Genomic DNA, 12524 nt, shown 5'->3' with positions numbered 1-12524 from the left:
GTTCACAGAATTGAAAAATCAGAGGTGGGATGGCTGAAGCCAGAGGCTCAAATAAACGTCCATTTGAACTTGGTCTCAGTCTCCTAGCTCTGTTTTCCTCTGGACTGTCTTAATCCTTAGGCAGATGGTCCCCTCATGGGTGGCCAGATGGCTACCAGCAGCTCCAAACGCACTTTCTACTAGCTTAACAATCGTCCTGGGGAAAGATCATAGCTTTCCCAATAGTTCCAGTAAACGCAACAGGGTTGAGTCCCATCGGCTCAGCTTGGGTCACCCAACGACTGTCTGCCGTATAGTGAAGAATTTGGTTTTTGTCCCAGCTTCCCGGCACAGAGCTTTTTTTTTAATTTCTAAAAAATTGTTTGTTTGTTTGTTTGTTTGTTTGTTTATGAGAGAGACAGAGAGAAGGAGAGAGAGAGAGGCAGGGAGAGAAGGAGACAGAATCCCAAGCAGGCTCCACAGAGCCCGACACGGGGCTTGGACTCCTGAACCACAAGATCATAACCTGAGCCCACATCAAGAGCTCAACCAACTGAACCACCCAGGCACCCCCTGGCACAGAGTTTTTGCTAATGAGGTAACTGATGGCAAGCCCCTAGATAGCTTCAGGCACTAAGCTGGTCACCAGAAAGACTAACTTTGTGATTAGAGGCTTGGGATTTTTAAAAGTTCATTTATTTATGTAAATAATCTCTACACCCAACGTGGGGCTCAAATTCACTCCCCCTCCCCCAGACCAAGAGTCACATGCTTTTCCGACTGAGCCAGCCAGGCTCCCAAGAGGTTTGGGATTTTGAGGCAGCTGGACCCCTGCCTTCCCTGGAGATTGAGTTCAGTCACATGGCGAGGACTTCATCAATCACGTCTAAGAAATGAAATGAAAATGAAAAACTCTGGGCACTGAAACTCAATGGGGCTTCCTGGTTGGTGACCACATTGATGTGCCGGGAGGGTGGCATGCCCTGGTTCCATGGAGGGCACGCAAGCTCTGCCTGTGGACCCTCCCAGACCTCACCTCACTCTACGTCATCTTTTCATCTGGCTGTTGCTAATTTGTATTCTTTACTATAAAACTGTGATCGTAAGTGTCGTGTTTTCCTGCATTCTGTGAGTTGTTCTAGCAAATTATCACACCTGAGGGGGGGTCATGGGAAACTCCCGCATCTGGAGCAGGTTGGTCAGAAGCGAAGACGGATGGGACTCCCCTTGCAGCTGGCGTCTCAAACGGGGACATTCTTGTGGAGGAGGGAGCCCTTACTTAGCTTGTGGGGTATGAATTAACTTTGGGTTAGTTAGTTCAGAGTTAGTGCCAGAACTGAACTTCAGCACACTAGTTCGGGTGGAAACAAAAATGCTAACCCTGAACCAACATTTGTGATCACAAGGGTAGATGATGCCGATTGGTAAAGCGCTGGATCACGGACCCGTCGTCTGAAACTGGGATGGGCTGAGCACTGCGGAGTGTGGCTCTTCAAAGGAAAGCTAGGGTCTCTGTCAGAAGGGGAAGTGGTTGCTTGAGGGATTCTTCTGGAGGTCATCTTGACCCTAGCGCCCCCCTGGCGTCAAGAGATGGGGACTTCTCCTATTTTGTCCTCTTTTCTGGGATGTCAACTTCAGCTTTGGTGCTTTGGTCAGGACCTCCTGCCCCTCCACATCATACTGTGCTCAACCAGCGTATTTTGACAACACAAAGTCCTCTCGCTTCGCTTAGGCTCTGCCTCTGAACCCACAGGCACCATTCCCCTCGCTTCCGCCAGTCTTTCTCCTTCTAGTTTCACGCTTCGAGGGGTGGCCTCCTGGAGGAAGCCATGCACAGCCAACCCAGCTAGGCCGCCTCTGAAGCGCCTTCTACTCAGTAGCTTTTGTGTGACATTCACAAAGCATTTGCAACCGGAATGTCTCCAGTCGCATCTGAGTGACAGGGGTGTGATCGGAATTCGGTGTCTGGAAGGAAATCCAGGGCCAGGAGCGGAGTGGGTAGTGACCGGAAGCAGAGAGGAGGCTGGTGCTGACCTGGCGAGGGCAGTACAGTGGGGTCAGAACCAAGGAGAACGTCCAAAGAGATCGCTGAGGAGGCACTTCCAGGCTGGCCGGTGGGGAAGACTGAAGAATGCCCTTGAGCTTCCAAAAGGTCTGTTGAATGGCACTAGGACAAAGTTCTAGGTCCTGGTGCCCCATCTGTCACTGAGTTGCTGGCTACCCTATTTCAGTGACATCAGACCCCACCCTCCCTTTAGAGGTTACAGCTGTAAAAAATCTTAGAGATCATAAAATTTAACTTCATCACTCCATCCCCATTTTATAGATAATAAAGCAAGAGCTTCAAAAGTTGCAGTGGCTCACCTTTATCTTTAGCGTGAACGTGAATTCATAACTTGCTTGCCACTGAAAACATCAGGACCCTTAATAAGCCCAACGCAAATGCTCAACTGAAATAATTCAACACATAATTCCTTCAACCAATGGTTCTTCACCTGCGTGTCAGGCACTCTTCTTGGGGTAAAAAAGGAGCTCTTACTGTCATGACCTGGTGAGATGGAAAACAACATCAACCCCACAAACCAACAGGCAAACTGAGAAAATAATTTCAGATATTTAGGGGCTATGAAGAAAACCAAACAGGACCACTGATGTAGAGGGAAGCTGGGGGCTACTTTAGATAGAAAAGGTGACAGTTGGGGCACCTGAGTGGCTCAGTCGGTTAAGCGTCCGACTTCAGCTCAGGTCACGATCTCGCGGTCCGTGAGTTCGAGCCCCACGTCGGGCTTGGGGCTGACGGCTCTGGGCCTGGAGGCTGCTTCCGATTCTGTGTCTCCCTCTCTCTCTGCCCCTCCCCCATTCATGCTTTGTCTCTCTCTGTCTCAAAAATAAATAAACGTTAAAAAAAATTTTAAAAAATAAAGAAAAGGTGACAGTTGAGGGGGACCTTAATGGCGGAAGGAATAGCCTGGGGGGAAAGCTACAGGGAAGGACGCTACAGGAAGAGGAAACAACCACTGCAAAGAGCCTGAGGTAGAAACAATCATGGGAGGTCTGTGGGACAGAAGAATGGCCAGTGTGGCCAGGAGAGAGGGTGAGGGAAATCACAGGAGACAGGCTCCAAGAGATGGGCCACAGGGAGGAGTTTGGATTATTAATTTTATGACAGCTTTATTGATATATAACCCACCCACCATACAATTTGGCCATTTAAACTACGGGTTGGGATTTTGTTCTAAGTGTTGTAAGGAGTCATGGAGCGGGGGTTAATTTCTGATCCACATTTTATTTATTTAAACTTTATACATTTCAAAGGGAATCTTTATTTTTATTTATTTTTTAAAGTAAACTCTATACCGCGTGGGCCTCGATCTCATGACCGTGAGATGAAATCAAGTCACGTGCTCTACTGACTGAGCCAGCCACGTGCTCCTTCCGATCCACATTTTATTATCTTTTTTAAATGTTGATTTCTTTTGAGAGGGAGAGAAAGGGTGCGAGCAGGGAAAGTGCGGAGGGAGAGAGAGAATCCGAAGCAGGCTCTGTGCTGTCAGCACAGGGCCTGACCCAGGGCTCGAGCTCACGAACTGGGAGATCGTGGAGCTGAAACCAAGAGTCGGGACGCTTAACCGACTGAGCCACCCGGGCACCCCCCGATCCACATTTTAAAGCCTGGTCTGACTGCTGTGTGGAGGGTGGATTGGCCAGATATCGAGGGGAACGGGAGCCGGGAGGCCCCTTGTAGAGGCCAGTGAGCTAACCTAGGTGACAGATGATTCTGGACCGAACCACAGTGTCAACAGTGGAGACAGAAGTGGTCACCTTCAAGGTATGTTTTGGAAAGATGGCCAGCAGGACTGGGTAACGGGTTAGATGTTGGGGCTGAGGGGAAGGAAGAAAAGTGGTGCTGTGCGTATTCAGATGTGTAAGCACACAGCCTGGGGAGAGCGGAGGGTCGTGTTTTGGACACGTTACGTTTGTAGCACCACGTGGTGGCACCCTTGGAAGAAGCCTCATCCATGGTTCAAGTGCAGTCATTCAGAGGCCTACAGTGGCCAGGCAGAGGATACAGAGATCAAGGAAGCCCAGTCCTGGCCCTACTCAGGCCACTCAGTCTCAGAGAGGGGAAACCAAGAATTAGGCCTCAGGGTATTAAATGCTGTGAGACAGTTTATCTGTTAGGATGTATTTGAATGTAGACAACGGACGACTCCGACACAGTCTGACTTAAATAATAAGGACGTTAGTCACCACACCTCAAGGAGTCATCTAAAACCCTCTGCCTTTTGCCCTCTTCTGGATTTTGGCTTCATCACTGACCGGAAATAAGAAGGGCAGAGTAGTGCCAGGCTTCACATCCAGACCCAGCAACACCCAGAGTCAGATGGCGGTCCCTCTCTTCGGTGTCTCAAGAGTGAGGGGCCCTTGGGGCGCCTGGGTGGCTCAGTCGGTTGAGCGTCCAACTTCGGCTCAGGTCATGATCTTATGGTTCACGGTTTCGAGCCCTGCGTCGGGCTCTGTGTGATAGCTCAGAGCCTGGAGCCTGCTTCGGATTCTTGGTCCCCCTCTCTTTCTGCCCCTGCCCCACTCATAGCGTCTCTCAAAAATAAAAATAAGCATTAAAAAATAAAGAGGGACCCTTCCCTGGAAGCCCCCCAAAGGAGATTCCTCTTACCAAACACTGGCCCCAAAGAAGTCACCCCCTAAACAACCCCCCCTGGCAAGGACAATAGGACCACCAGAAGTAGGCTAGACCTGTCAGGATTTATTCCTGGAACTCAGGGAAGGGCCACCTTCAACAAAATCAGGGCCCTGCCTGGAGGAAGACGGAAAAATGCTGTTAAGCAGGAGCTCCAATGCATAGATTGCTAGGGGGGGCCCTGAAGGCCACTTGATTTCAAGGGTGCCTTTTTAGAGTTCAACATTCTGCACAAAGAATGCAGTTTCTCTCTTTAACTATAATCATACAAAAGACACGTCAGAAAGAGAAAGAACTTTCTCTACGCAAATTCACAGCCTCCTGAAGTCCTGATTGTTTTCCACTTCCTTTGTCGCTGTCCCCGCCGCCCCCTCCTCCCAATGCTGTTTTTCTATGGCAGCCAGCCTTCCACCTTCATTCGGCACCACTCACGAGCACGTTCCCAGGTGGCTGGCTCCCCTCATCTCTGCAAGTCTGAGCCCACTCTATTCCTACTTCAGCCGGTGGCTATACCAGACTCCTGCTCCCATGTCCCCGTACTGGACAGCTGTGTTCACTCTGCTCTTCAGCTCGTTCACGAGCACGGCTGGACATCTGGGGAAACTGCGTGCTCGCGCTCCTGCTCTCCATCAGAGTCGGGCGACATCTCTCAGACTCCTCTGATACAAGAACACTGACCTATGACGATCTAGGCTTCTCTGGCCAGACACCTTCAAGTGGGGCTTTGAATCTGCCGGACTTTGGGGGCAGGAGGGTTGGGAAGTCGGACGGGTCACTTTCTTGAGGCAGAGGTGGCTTTGGTGCCATGAGCAGGAGGGGTCGCAGACGAGTCTCAGTCCTGGCGTTTAGAGTTTGGTGGCAGTGGCAGCAATAGCAGCTGCCTTACCAGGTTCCGTAAGTTCCGTAAGGGAGCTGTTGCTCCGGCCCGTCCCACGATTCTGTGAGCTGCCCCCAATCCTTAAACACATCCTCCTTCTGTGCAAACCAGCCAACGTAGACTCTGTTCTCTGTAAATCAAGACTCCTAACTATTGCAGAGGATGCTGCAGTGAACAGCGGGACAAAAAGTTTTCTCCCTCTGGACTCTTCCGAGCGTGGCGTTTTTCAAATTTCAGTCATTCGTGCACCGCATTCGCCCAACTCTGCCATATATTTATGCCACCATATTACTTACCAACACTGGCTTTTAAGTTGACTCATTTTTTAAGCGCAGTATTTGCTACCTTTTTTTCAAACTAATACATAATACATGTTCAAATAAACTAAAATAGAAAGGATTCGTTCAAATACTACCCCCCCCCCCCAGTCTCATATTCCCATAGTGGCCAATAGTGTCTTAAGAGACGTTCCTAGGAGAGGAGTGAATGAAATACAGGATAAAGACAAAGAAGCTCTTTTAATTACGGCCCCAGGCCTTCCTAAGTGGAGCTGATGGGTTGGAGGGCCAGGACAGATGTCTTAGCAAGTTCTTCATTTTATTTGAAAAGTATATTGGCAGCTAAAGGACAGTACAGTGGTTAAGTGCATACTTTTCTTGGAGTTTAGCGGTATTGGCTTCCTAAATCACCCTGAGGCTCAAGTTTTCTCACCTGTGAAACGGGGGAAAGGATGGCTTCAACCACGAGCGGTAACACTGGGAATGCTGAATGTGAACCAATATAAAGCATTTGCACAACGCCTGATCCACACAAAGCTCTAGTTCTGAGTTTCCCAAACTCCTTTGAGCTTGGGAAGCTGTGTGTTATAAATAAAGAGTTTCCCCGTCTGTGCTCAGAGACCCTCTTGAATCATAATCTTTCAGGGAGTATTTAGGAAATCTATTTGAAACAACACCCATCAACCGAGCCTTAGGATCTGATGAGTTTCGGAAACATCAATCAGGGTTAAGCAGCTGCTGTTATCATTGCAAGGTGATGAGATGATAGATGTGAAAGCTAAAGGTCATTTGCTAGCCTCGCACTCACTCAGTCAACAGAAATTCACTGGGCACTCACTGGGTGCCCCGCCCTGTGTCAGGTGCCAGGGATACCGCAGGAACGTGACAGGCTACCCTTACAGGCACCTGAGGCCGGTTCCTCAATCTTGGTATCATTAGTAAAACTGGACGAGTGGGTGGGGCGAAAATCAAGGGAATTAGCTCCTGGCCTGCTGAGGGGCTTCAGGGGTGGACGGCAGAGCTGTCCACGCCAGCTGTGTGACCCAGGCGGGCAGGGATTTGAGGGTCAAGGACTGTGGGACCTGGAGGCCCCTGGACCCTATTTCCTGCTTCCTGTCCAGCTCATTTTCTCAGAGCCAGATGTCAGAATCTCCCCATGAAGTAGATCCTACGGTTCCCATTTTACAGATAAGAAAACAAAGACTCAGCGGAGAGATGTGTCACACTTGCGCCCCACCCGCGAAAGGCTCCCAGGCCCGCCTCTCTTCGCCCGGCCGCAGGGCCTGGTCCTACCTCCGGCGGCGGCGGCTCAAGGGCCGCCAGATCTCTCGCCAGACCCCCGCAGTGGGTCGGACTCCAGGGGGTTTTGAGCCAGGCCGTTCCCGAGCAGGCCGCGCCGGGGCCGCCTCCGCCTCCCGGAGGCCGGCACCCTCGCTCCAGACCCGGCCTAGCCCTACGGGACTCCCACGACCGGCGCAAACACAGCACGCCCCACCCGGAACTACAACTCCCGTGAGCCTGCGGGGCTCTGGTGCGCGACCGGACGCTCCACGTCGGTCCCCGGCGCCGCCAAAGACACCTGCGTTGCCCCGTCAGTCCGCGAGGTTCCAGGTCCGCGAGCCTTGTGGAAACCGTCTCCCTCCCTCCCCGCCCGCGAAACACCAGCACCTTCCGGGCGTCGCCTTTGGTCCCACGCCCGGAAGTCGTAAAGATGGCCATAAAAACTGGAGGCTAGAGGGACCGAGGCATGCCTTCCCTGTCCTCACTTCCGCCGGAAGTGACCTCCGGTCTCCCGTGCCCTTTCCTTTCTGCACGCGCGGGCGCCCTGGACCGGGTACTCCGGGCGAGAGTACGACCACAATGGCGGCCACCACCCTGCTGCGCGCGACGCCCCTCTTGAGCGGTGAGGGGGCGGGGAAGGCGATGGCGGCCCGGGACGCTTGGGGCGTCGTCCGGAGTGGCCGGGCTCGGACCCGCGCTCTGATTCCAAGCTTCTTCCCCGGCAGGTCTCGGCACCGGCCCGACCCCGCTGTTGCAGGGTCTGTTGCGGCCGCTGAAGGCCCCGGCACTGCCCCGCTTGTGCCGCGGCCTGGCCGTGGAGGCCAAGAAGACCTACGTGCGCGACAAGCCCCATGTGAACGTGGGCACCATCGGCCATGTGGACCACGGCAAGACCACACTGACCGCGGCCATCACGAAAAGTAAGCGGGGTTGGTTGGGAACGTCCGGCAACGCCCTCTCTGCTGGCGGGACCCGGAGCCGGGGAGGTGCTGCTGGAGGTGGCGTGGCCCCAGGGGCCAGAACTTGGGCGAGCGGTGGGCGGGAAGATGCAGGAAACACATTTCCCCTGCACGCAAAAGTGTTTGCGATGCAGAAGTTGGGGAGCCCGAGTGGCTTCTTTCTAGCCGTGGCCGGTGCTCTGTAAGCAGAGGCTTTTACCCTAGAGAATTCGCAGGGCTGGACCTTGAGGCCTTTTAACGTTTCTTTCTGACCCCAGTTACCTCTGTTCAGGAGCTGAGGGAGGGGGTCAAGGAAGCGTTATTCCCCCAGACCGTCCTTTGGGTAGGTGGAGAGATTCAGGGGTGTGGCTTGAGCCTTGCCTCTACTCCTGGAACTTTACCTGAGAGGTTTATTCTCTTCCTTCCCCTTAGTTTTAGCCGAGGGAGGTGGAGCCAAGTTTAAGAAATATGAAGAGATTGATAATGCCCCTGAAGAGCGAGCCCGTGGAATCACAATCAATGCAGCTCACGTGGAGTATAGCACTGCCGCCCGCCACTATGCCCACACCGACTGCCCAGGTCATGCAGATTATGTAAAGGTGAGAGAGTTGCTGGGTGTGGGGCCAGGGGCTGTCTCCTGCCAGGAAAAACGTTGGACTGGTGGGGGAGGTTAGGATATTCAAGGTGTGTGGGTTGAGGTCACGGATATCTGGGCACGGCCACTCCAAGGTGGGTGGTAAGGAGATGGCAGAGAAAGGTGGGCCTCGGTTCCTAACCGCTGTGCTTGGCTAGATGGACGTGGAGCTGAGGAGGTCCTTGAACTAGGCTGTTTCCTCTCGTACCCAGAACATGATCACGGGCACCGCCCCCCTCGACGGCTGCATCCTGGTGGTGGCGGCCAACGACGGCCCTATGCCCCAGACCCGAGAGCATTTATTGCTGGCCAGACAGGTACTCAGAGCCTGGGGAGGGGTGGAGAGAGGAAGAGTGGGGAGTCGGTCCATTCAGGACACCATGTCTCTGTTTCCCGTCCACAGATTGGAGTAGAGCACATTGTGGTGTACATAAACAAAGCAGATGCCGTCCAGGACTCGGAGATGGTGGAGCTGGTTGAGCTGGAGATCCGGGAGCTGCTCACTGAGTTTGGCTACAAAGGGGAGGAGACCCCGGTCATCGTAGGCTCTGCCCTCTGTGCCCTTGAGGTGAAGGCGGGCTCAGGCAGGGGCTGCTGGTGGCAAAGGATGGGGCTGGAGGGGCATCCGGAGCTCTGCTGGGAGTCGGGGGAGTGTCTCTTAGTAAGAGAAGCAGAATGAAAATTTGAGTCCTGTCACCTCCCCCACATAGCAACGTGACCCTGAGCTAGGCCTGAAGTCTGTGCAGAAGCTGCTGGATGCTGTGGACACTTACATCCCAGTGCCCACCCGGGACCTAGAGAAGCCTTTCCTGCTGCCTGTGGAGTCCGTTTACTCTATTCCTGGTGAGGACCGTGTGTTCACTTGCACTCCTCTCTGGTGGTAGCCTGGCCCCGGGTCCCTGAGGTCGTGTTCTGTTTCTTCCCAGGCCGGGGCACGGTGGTGACAGGCACACTAGAGCGTGGCATTCTGAAGAAGGGAGACGAGTGTGAGTTCCTGGGACATAGCAAGAACATTCGGACCGTGGTGACAGGTACAGGAAAAATGCCTTGGGACCCCGGGGGCTGGCTCCACGATTTCCCCTTGTAGCTCCTTGGAGTCTTCCCTCCGTCCTTGATCCTCCTCCCTGGTCTCTTCTGCTCCTTCCTAGGCATTGAGATGTTCCACAAGAGCCTGGAGAGAGCAGAGGCAGGCGACAACCTTGGGGCCCTGGTCCGAGGCTTGAAGCGGGAGGACCTGAGGCGTGGCTTGGTCATGGCCAAGCCAGGGACCATCCAACCCCACCAGAAGGTGGAGGCACAGGTGAGGGCTCCAGGGGATGGGGGGGCATCACTGAGCCAAACTGTCCTCTGCAAAGAGGCAGGGTTTCCAGCCAAGCACAGCTTCACCCTTGCTGCTCTCTCTTCCAGGTTTACATCCTCAGCAAGGAGGAGGGTGGCCGCCACAAGCCTTTTGTGTCTCACTTTATGCCGGTCATGTTCTCTCTGACTTGGGACATGGCCTGTCGTGTCATCTTGCCACCAGGGAAGGTATAGTGCGTATAGGGAACGTGAAAGAGTGGCAGAGACACTCTTCATACCACCTCTACCTCACTCGTGGTGCCAAAAATGTGACAACACGGGTGACTTTTCCTTGACTGGTGTAGATGAAGCTAGTGATAGATGGGTCTGACCCAGTGGGTTTAGGAGAAGTCAGTCTTCATCTAGTATTGCCTGGGTGAACTTGGCCATGCTAGCATTTACCCACAGAAAGATCTCCCAGAAAAGCATTCTCCCTTGAAGAATTATACTGTGCGTAACAGCTCAGAGAAGTCTTGTGACTAAGAAACCTGCATGGCCTAGTTTCCTTTCAACGTTGGACCTTAGGAACACTGGTCACAAGTCCTTTGGTCTTCAAATATGTTTACCTCTGCTGGTGGCTGGAGTGCTGTCCCCAGAAAGGATCTCCCTGCTGCCATTTCCTGTAACTTTTAACCTTGGTAGGCAGCAGTTGGGGGAAAGGTGCCCCGAGGGCCATGCCTGAACCCTGTCTCTGCCCTGTCCAGGAGCTTGCCATGCCCGGGGAGGACCTGAAGCTCAGCCTAATCTTGCGGCAGCCCATGATCTTAGAAAAAGGCCAACGTTTCACCCTGCGAGATGGCAACCGGACCATTGGCACTGGCCTTGTCACGGAGACGTCGGCCCTGACTGAGGAAGACAAGAACATCAAATGGAGTTGAGTCTGGACTCTGCTTAGGCTCTCTTGAGTTTGAGGCTGCACTGGCCAGCGTTCTCTCCTGCTTCGATGCCCCCTTCCCAGGGCATGGGCTGCTGCCTAGCAGTGCAGCTAGACGGACACTTCTCCTGGTCAGGAGGGGCCCACGGCCTGCCAGGTGAGGTAGGTCAATAAACTGTTCTGTGAATAGGGAGCTTGTGTCTCTCGTGTCCTTGGTCTAAGTTGGAGAGGATGGAGGAGTATAAACGGGGAGCCTGGGACACATGAGCTTGTGTGCTGCCCTTCAGTTCACTCACGTCTGTGGTACTGTTTTGGAAAAGCTTTGCGTTTTCAAGTGGTCCGAACCGCTGGGACATAAGGAGAGGAGGAAAGCTGGTCTAGCAGATTGGGTAGGATCGTCTAGCAAAGTGCCATGGCAGGATACTGCTGGCTGTCCTGGGGGAGACGCAGCATGGGTTCGGCTGAGGTGCCAGACACACGTCCCGTGCCCGGGGAGTAGTTACTAGGCTGTTAATGTCTACCTGCCCTCATCTAAGCGCTAAGATACCCGAGGCTGCAGCTCACCTCCAGGACCAACACCCAGCACCTAAGGAGGTCCCTGAACTAGCCTGTGTGCTTGATAGGTTATCCCCACTATATATTACCAATTCCAAACACAGGACAATCTTCAATTGGACATTTCATTTTATAACTTTAAAACCTTCAAAGATGAAGGTTTAGAGCATGTACCGAGACTTAAAATTAAGGAGAGGACTTTTTACCAGATAAATGGGGAGTAAAATGCTTGAAAACTTGAAATGACTGACCAGGATGCTGACCCCAAACAAAAAAGGTTAGCTTCCAACAGGGATTAACGGGCACCCCTTTTAGCCTCGCTTCCTGACACACGAGCCTGTTCTGCACTGACCGGCCTTCCAGAGTGGGGAGGTTCTTAGGCCCAACCTAAGAGCTGTTTTGAGAGTCACCATCCAACCTGTGACTTCACGGCACGGAAGTGGGCTCAAGAAAAGGACAGCAACAAAAAGCACTTCACGAGAAAGTCCTGTCCAAAGATAGGGCAGGTTTGCTTTAGTCAGTGAGCGAGGCTGAAAGGTTTCCCGGGATTCCTGGTGGGACGAAGCAAAGTTCTTTTCCCTGAGGAGGACCACCCAGCACCCACAGCAGTTCCATCTCAGTACTGCGGAGACTGGTCTCCATCTGCACCGGAGACATTCTGAGCTCATCTGGCTTTCTGCTGCTGCCTCTTCCAGCAGTGCCCCACCCCCAACCACAGTTGCCATCCCTTAAGAGAGCTCTTCCACTGGGGACCCCCACCCCTGCACATCTGTTTTCTCTTTACCTCTATATACCCACATCATGCCCCCCAACTACCAGGTTTCCAACCGTCACACCCTGGATCTGTAGCCCGGTTATGTAATCCTTCTCCTGCCCTGCTCCTCAGCTCACCTTCTCTGGCTTTAGTCCCATCTGAAACACCCTTGCCTACCTGCGAGTACTAGTGCCACCTCCCTGATGCTCTAAGGAGGAAATGATTTTCAATGAAAACGGGTGCCTGGGTGGCTCAGTCAGTTGAGCATTGGGACTCGGGATTTCAGCTCAGACCACGATCTCATGGTTCAGGAGACT

At 53.1% G+C, this 12524-nt stretch overlaps 1 protein-coding gene across 1 annotated transcript; it reads left to right on the top strand.

Moving 5' to 3' along the window:
* Positions 1 to 7515: 7515 nt before the first annotated feature.
* On the top strand, positions 7516 to 11091 carry TUFM (Tu translation elongation factor, mitochondrial). Its single transcript, XM_060649739.3, has 10 exons — positions 7516 to 7736; positions 7840 to 8034; positions 8485 to 8651; positions 8899 to 9003; positions 9090 to 9254; positions 9397 to 9529; positions 9613 to 9717; positions 9835 to 9986; positions 10094 to 10213; positions 10729 to 11091. Exons 1-10 carry the CDS (start codon positions 7694 to 7696, stop codon positions 10900 to 10902), a joined length of 1359 nt encoding a protein of 452 aa, XP_060505722.2. The 5' UTR covers positions 7516 to 7693; the 3' UTR covers positions 10903 to 11091.
* The last annotated feature ends 1433 nt before the right edge of the window (positions 11092 to 12524 follow it).

This window comes from Panthera onca, chromosome E3 (genome assembly GCF_046562875.1).
Source record: "Panthera onca isolate mPanOnc1 chromosome E3, mPanOnc1 haplotype 2, whole genome shotgun sequence".
Classification (NCBI taxonomy): Eukaryota; Metazoa; Chordata; class Mammalia; order Carnivora; family Felidae; genus Panthera; species Panthera onca.
This window is presented reverse-complemented; position numbering and strand designations above follow the sequence as displayed.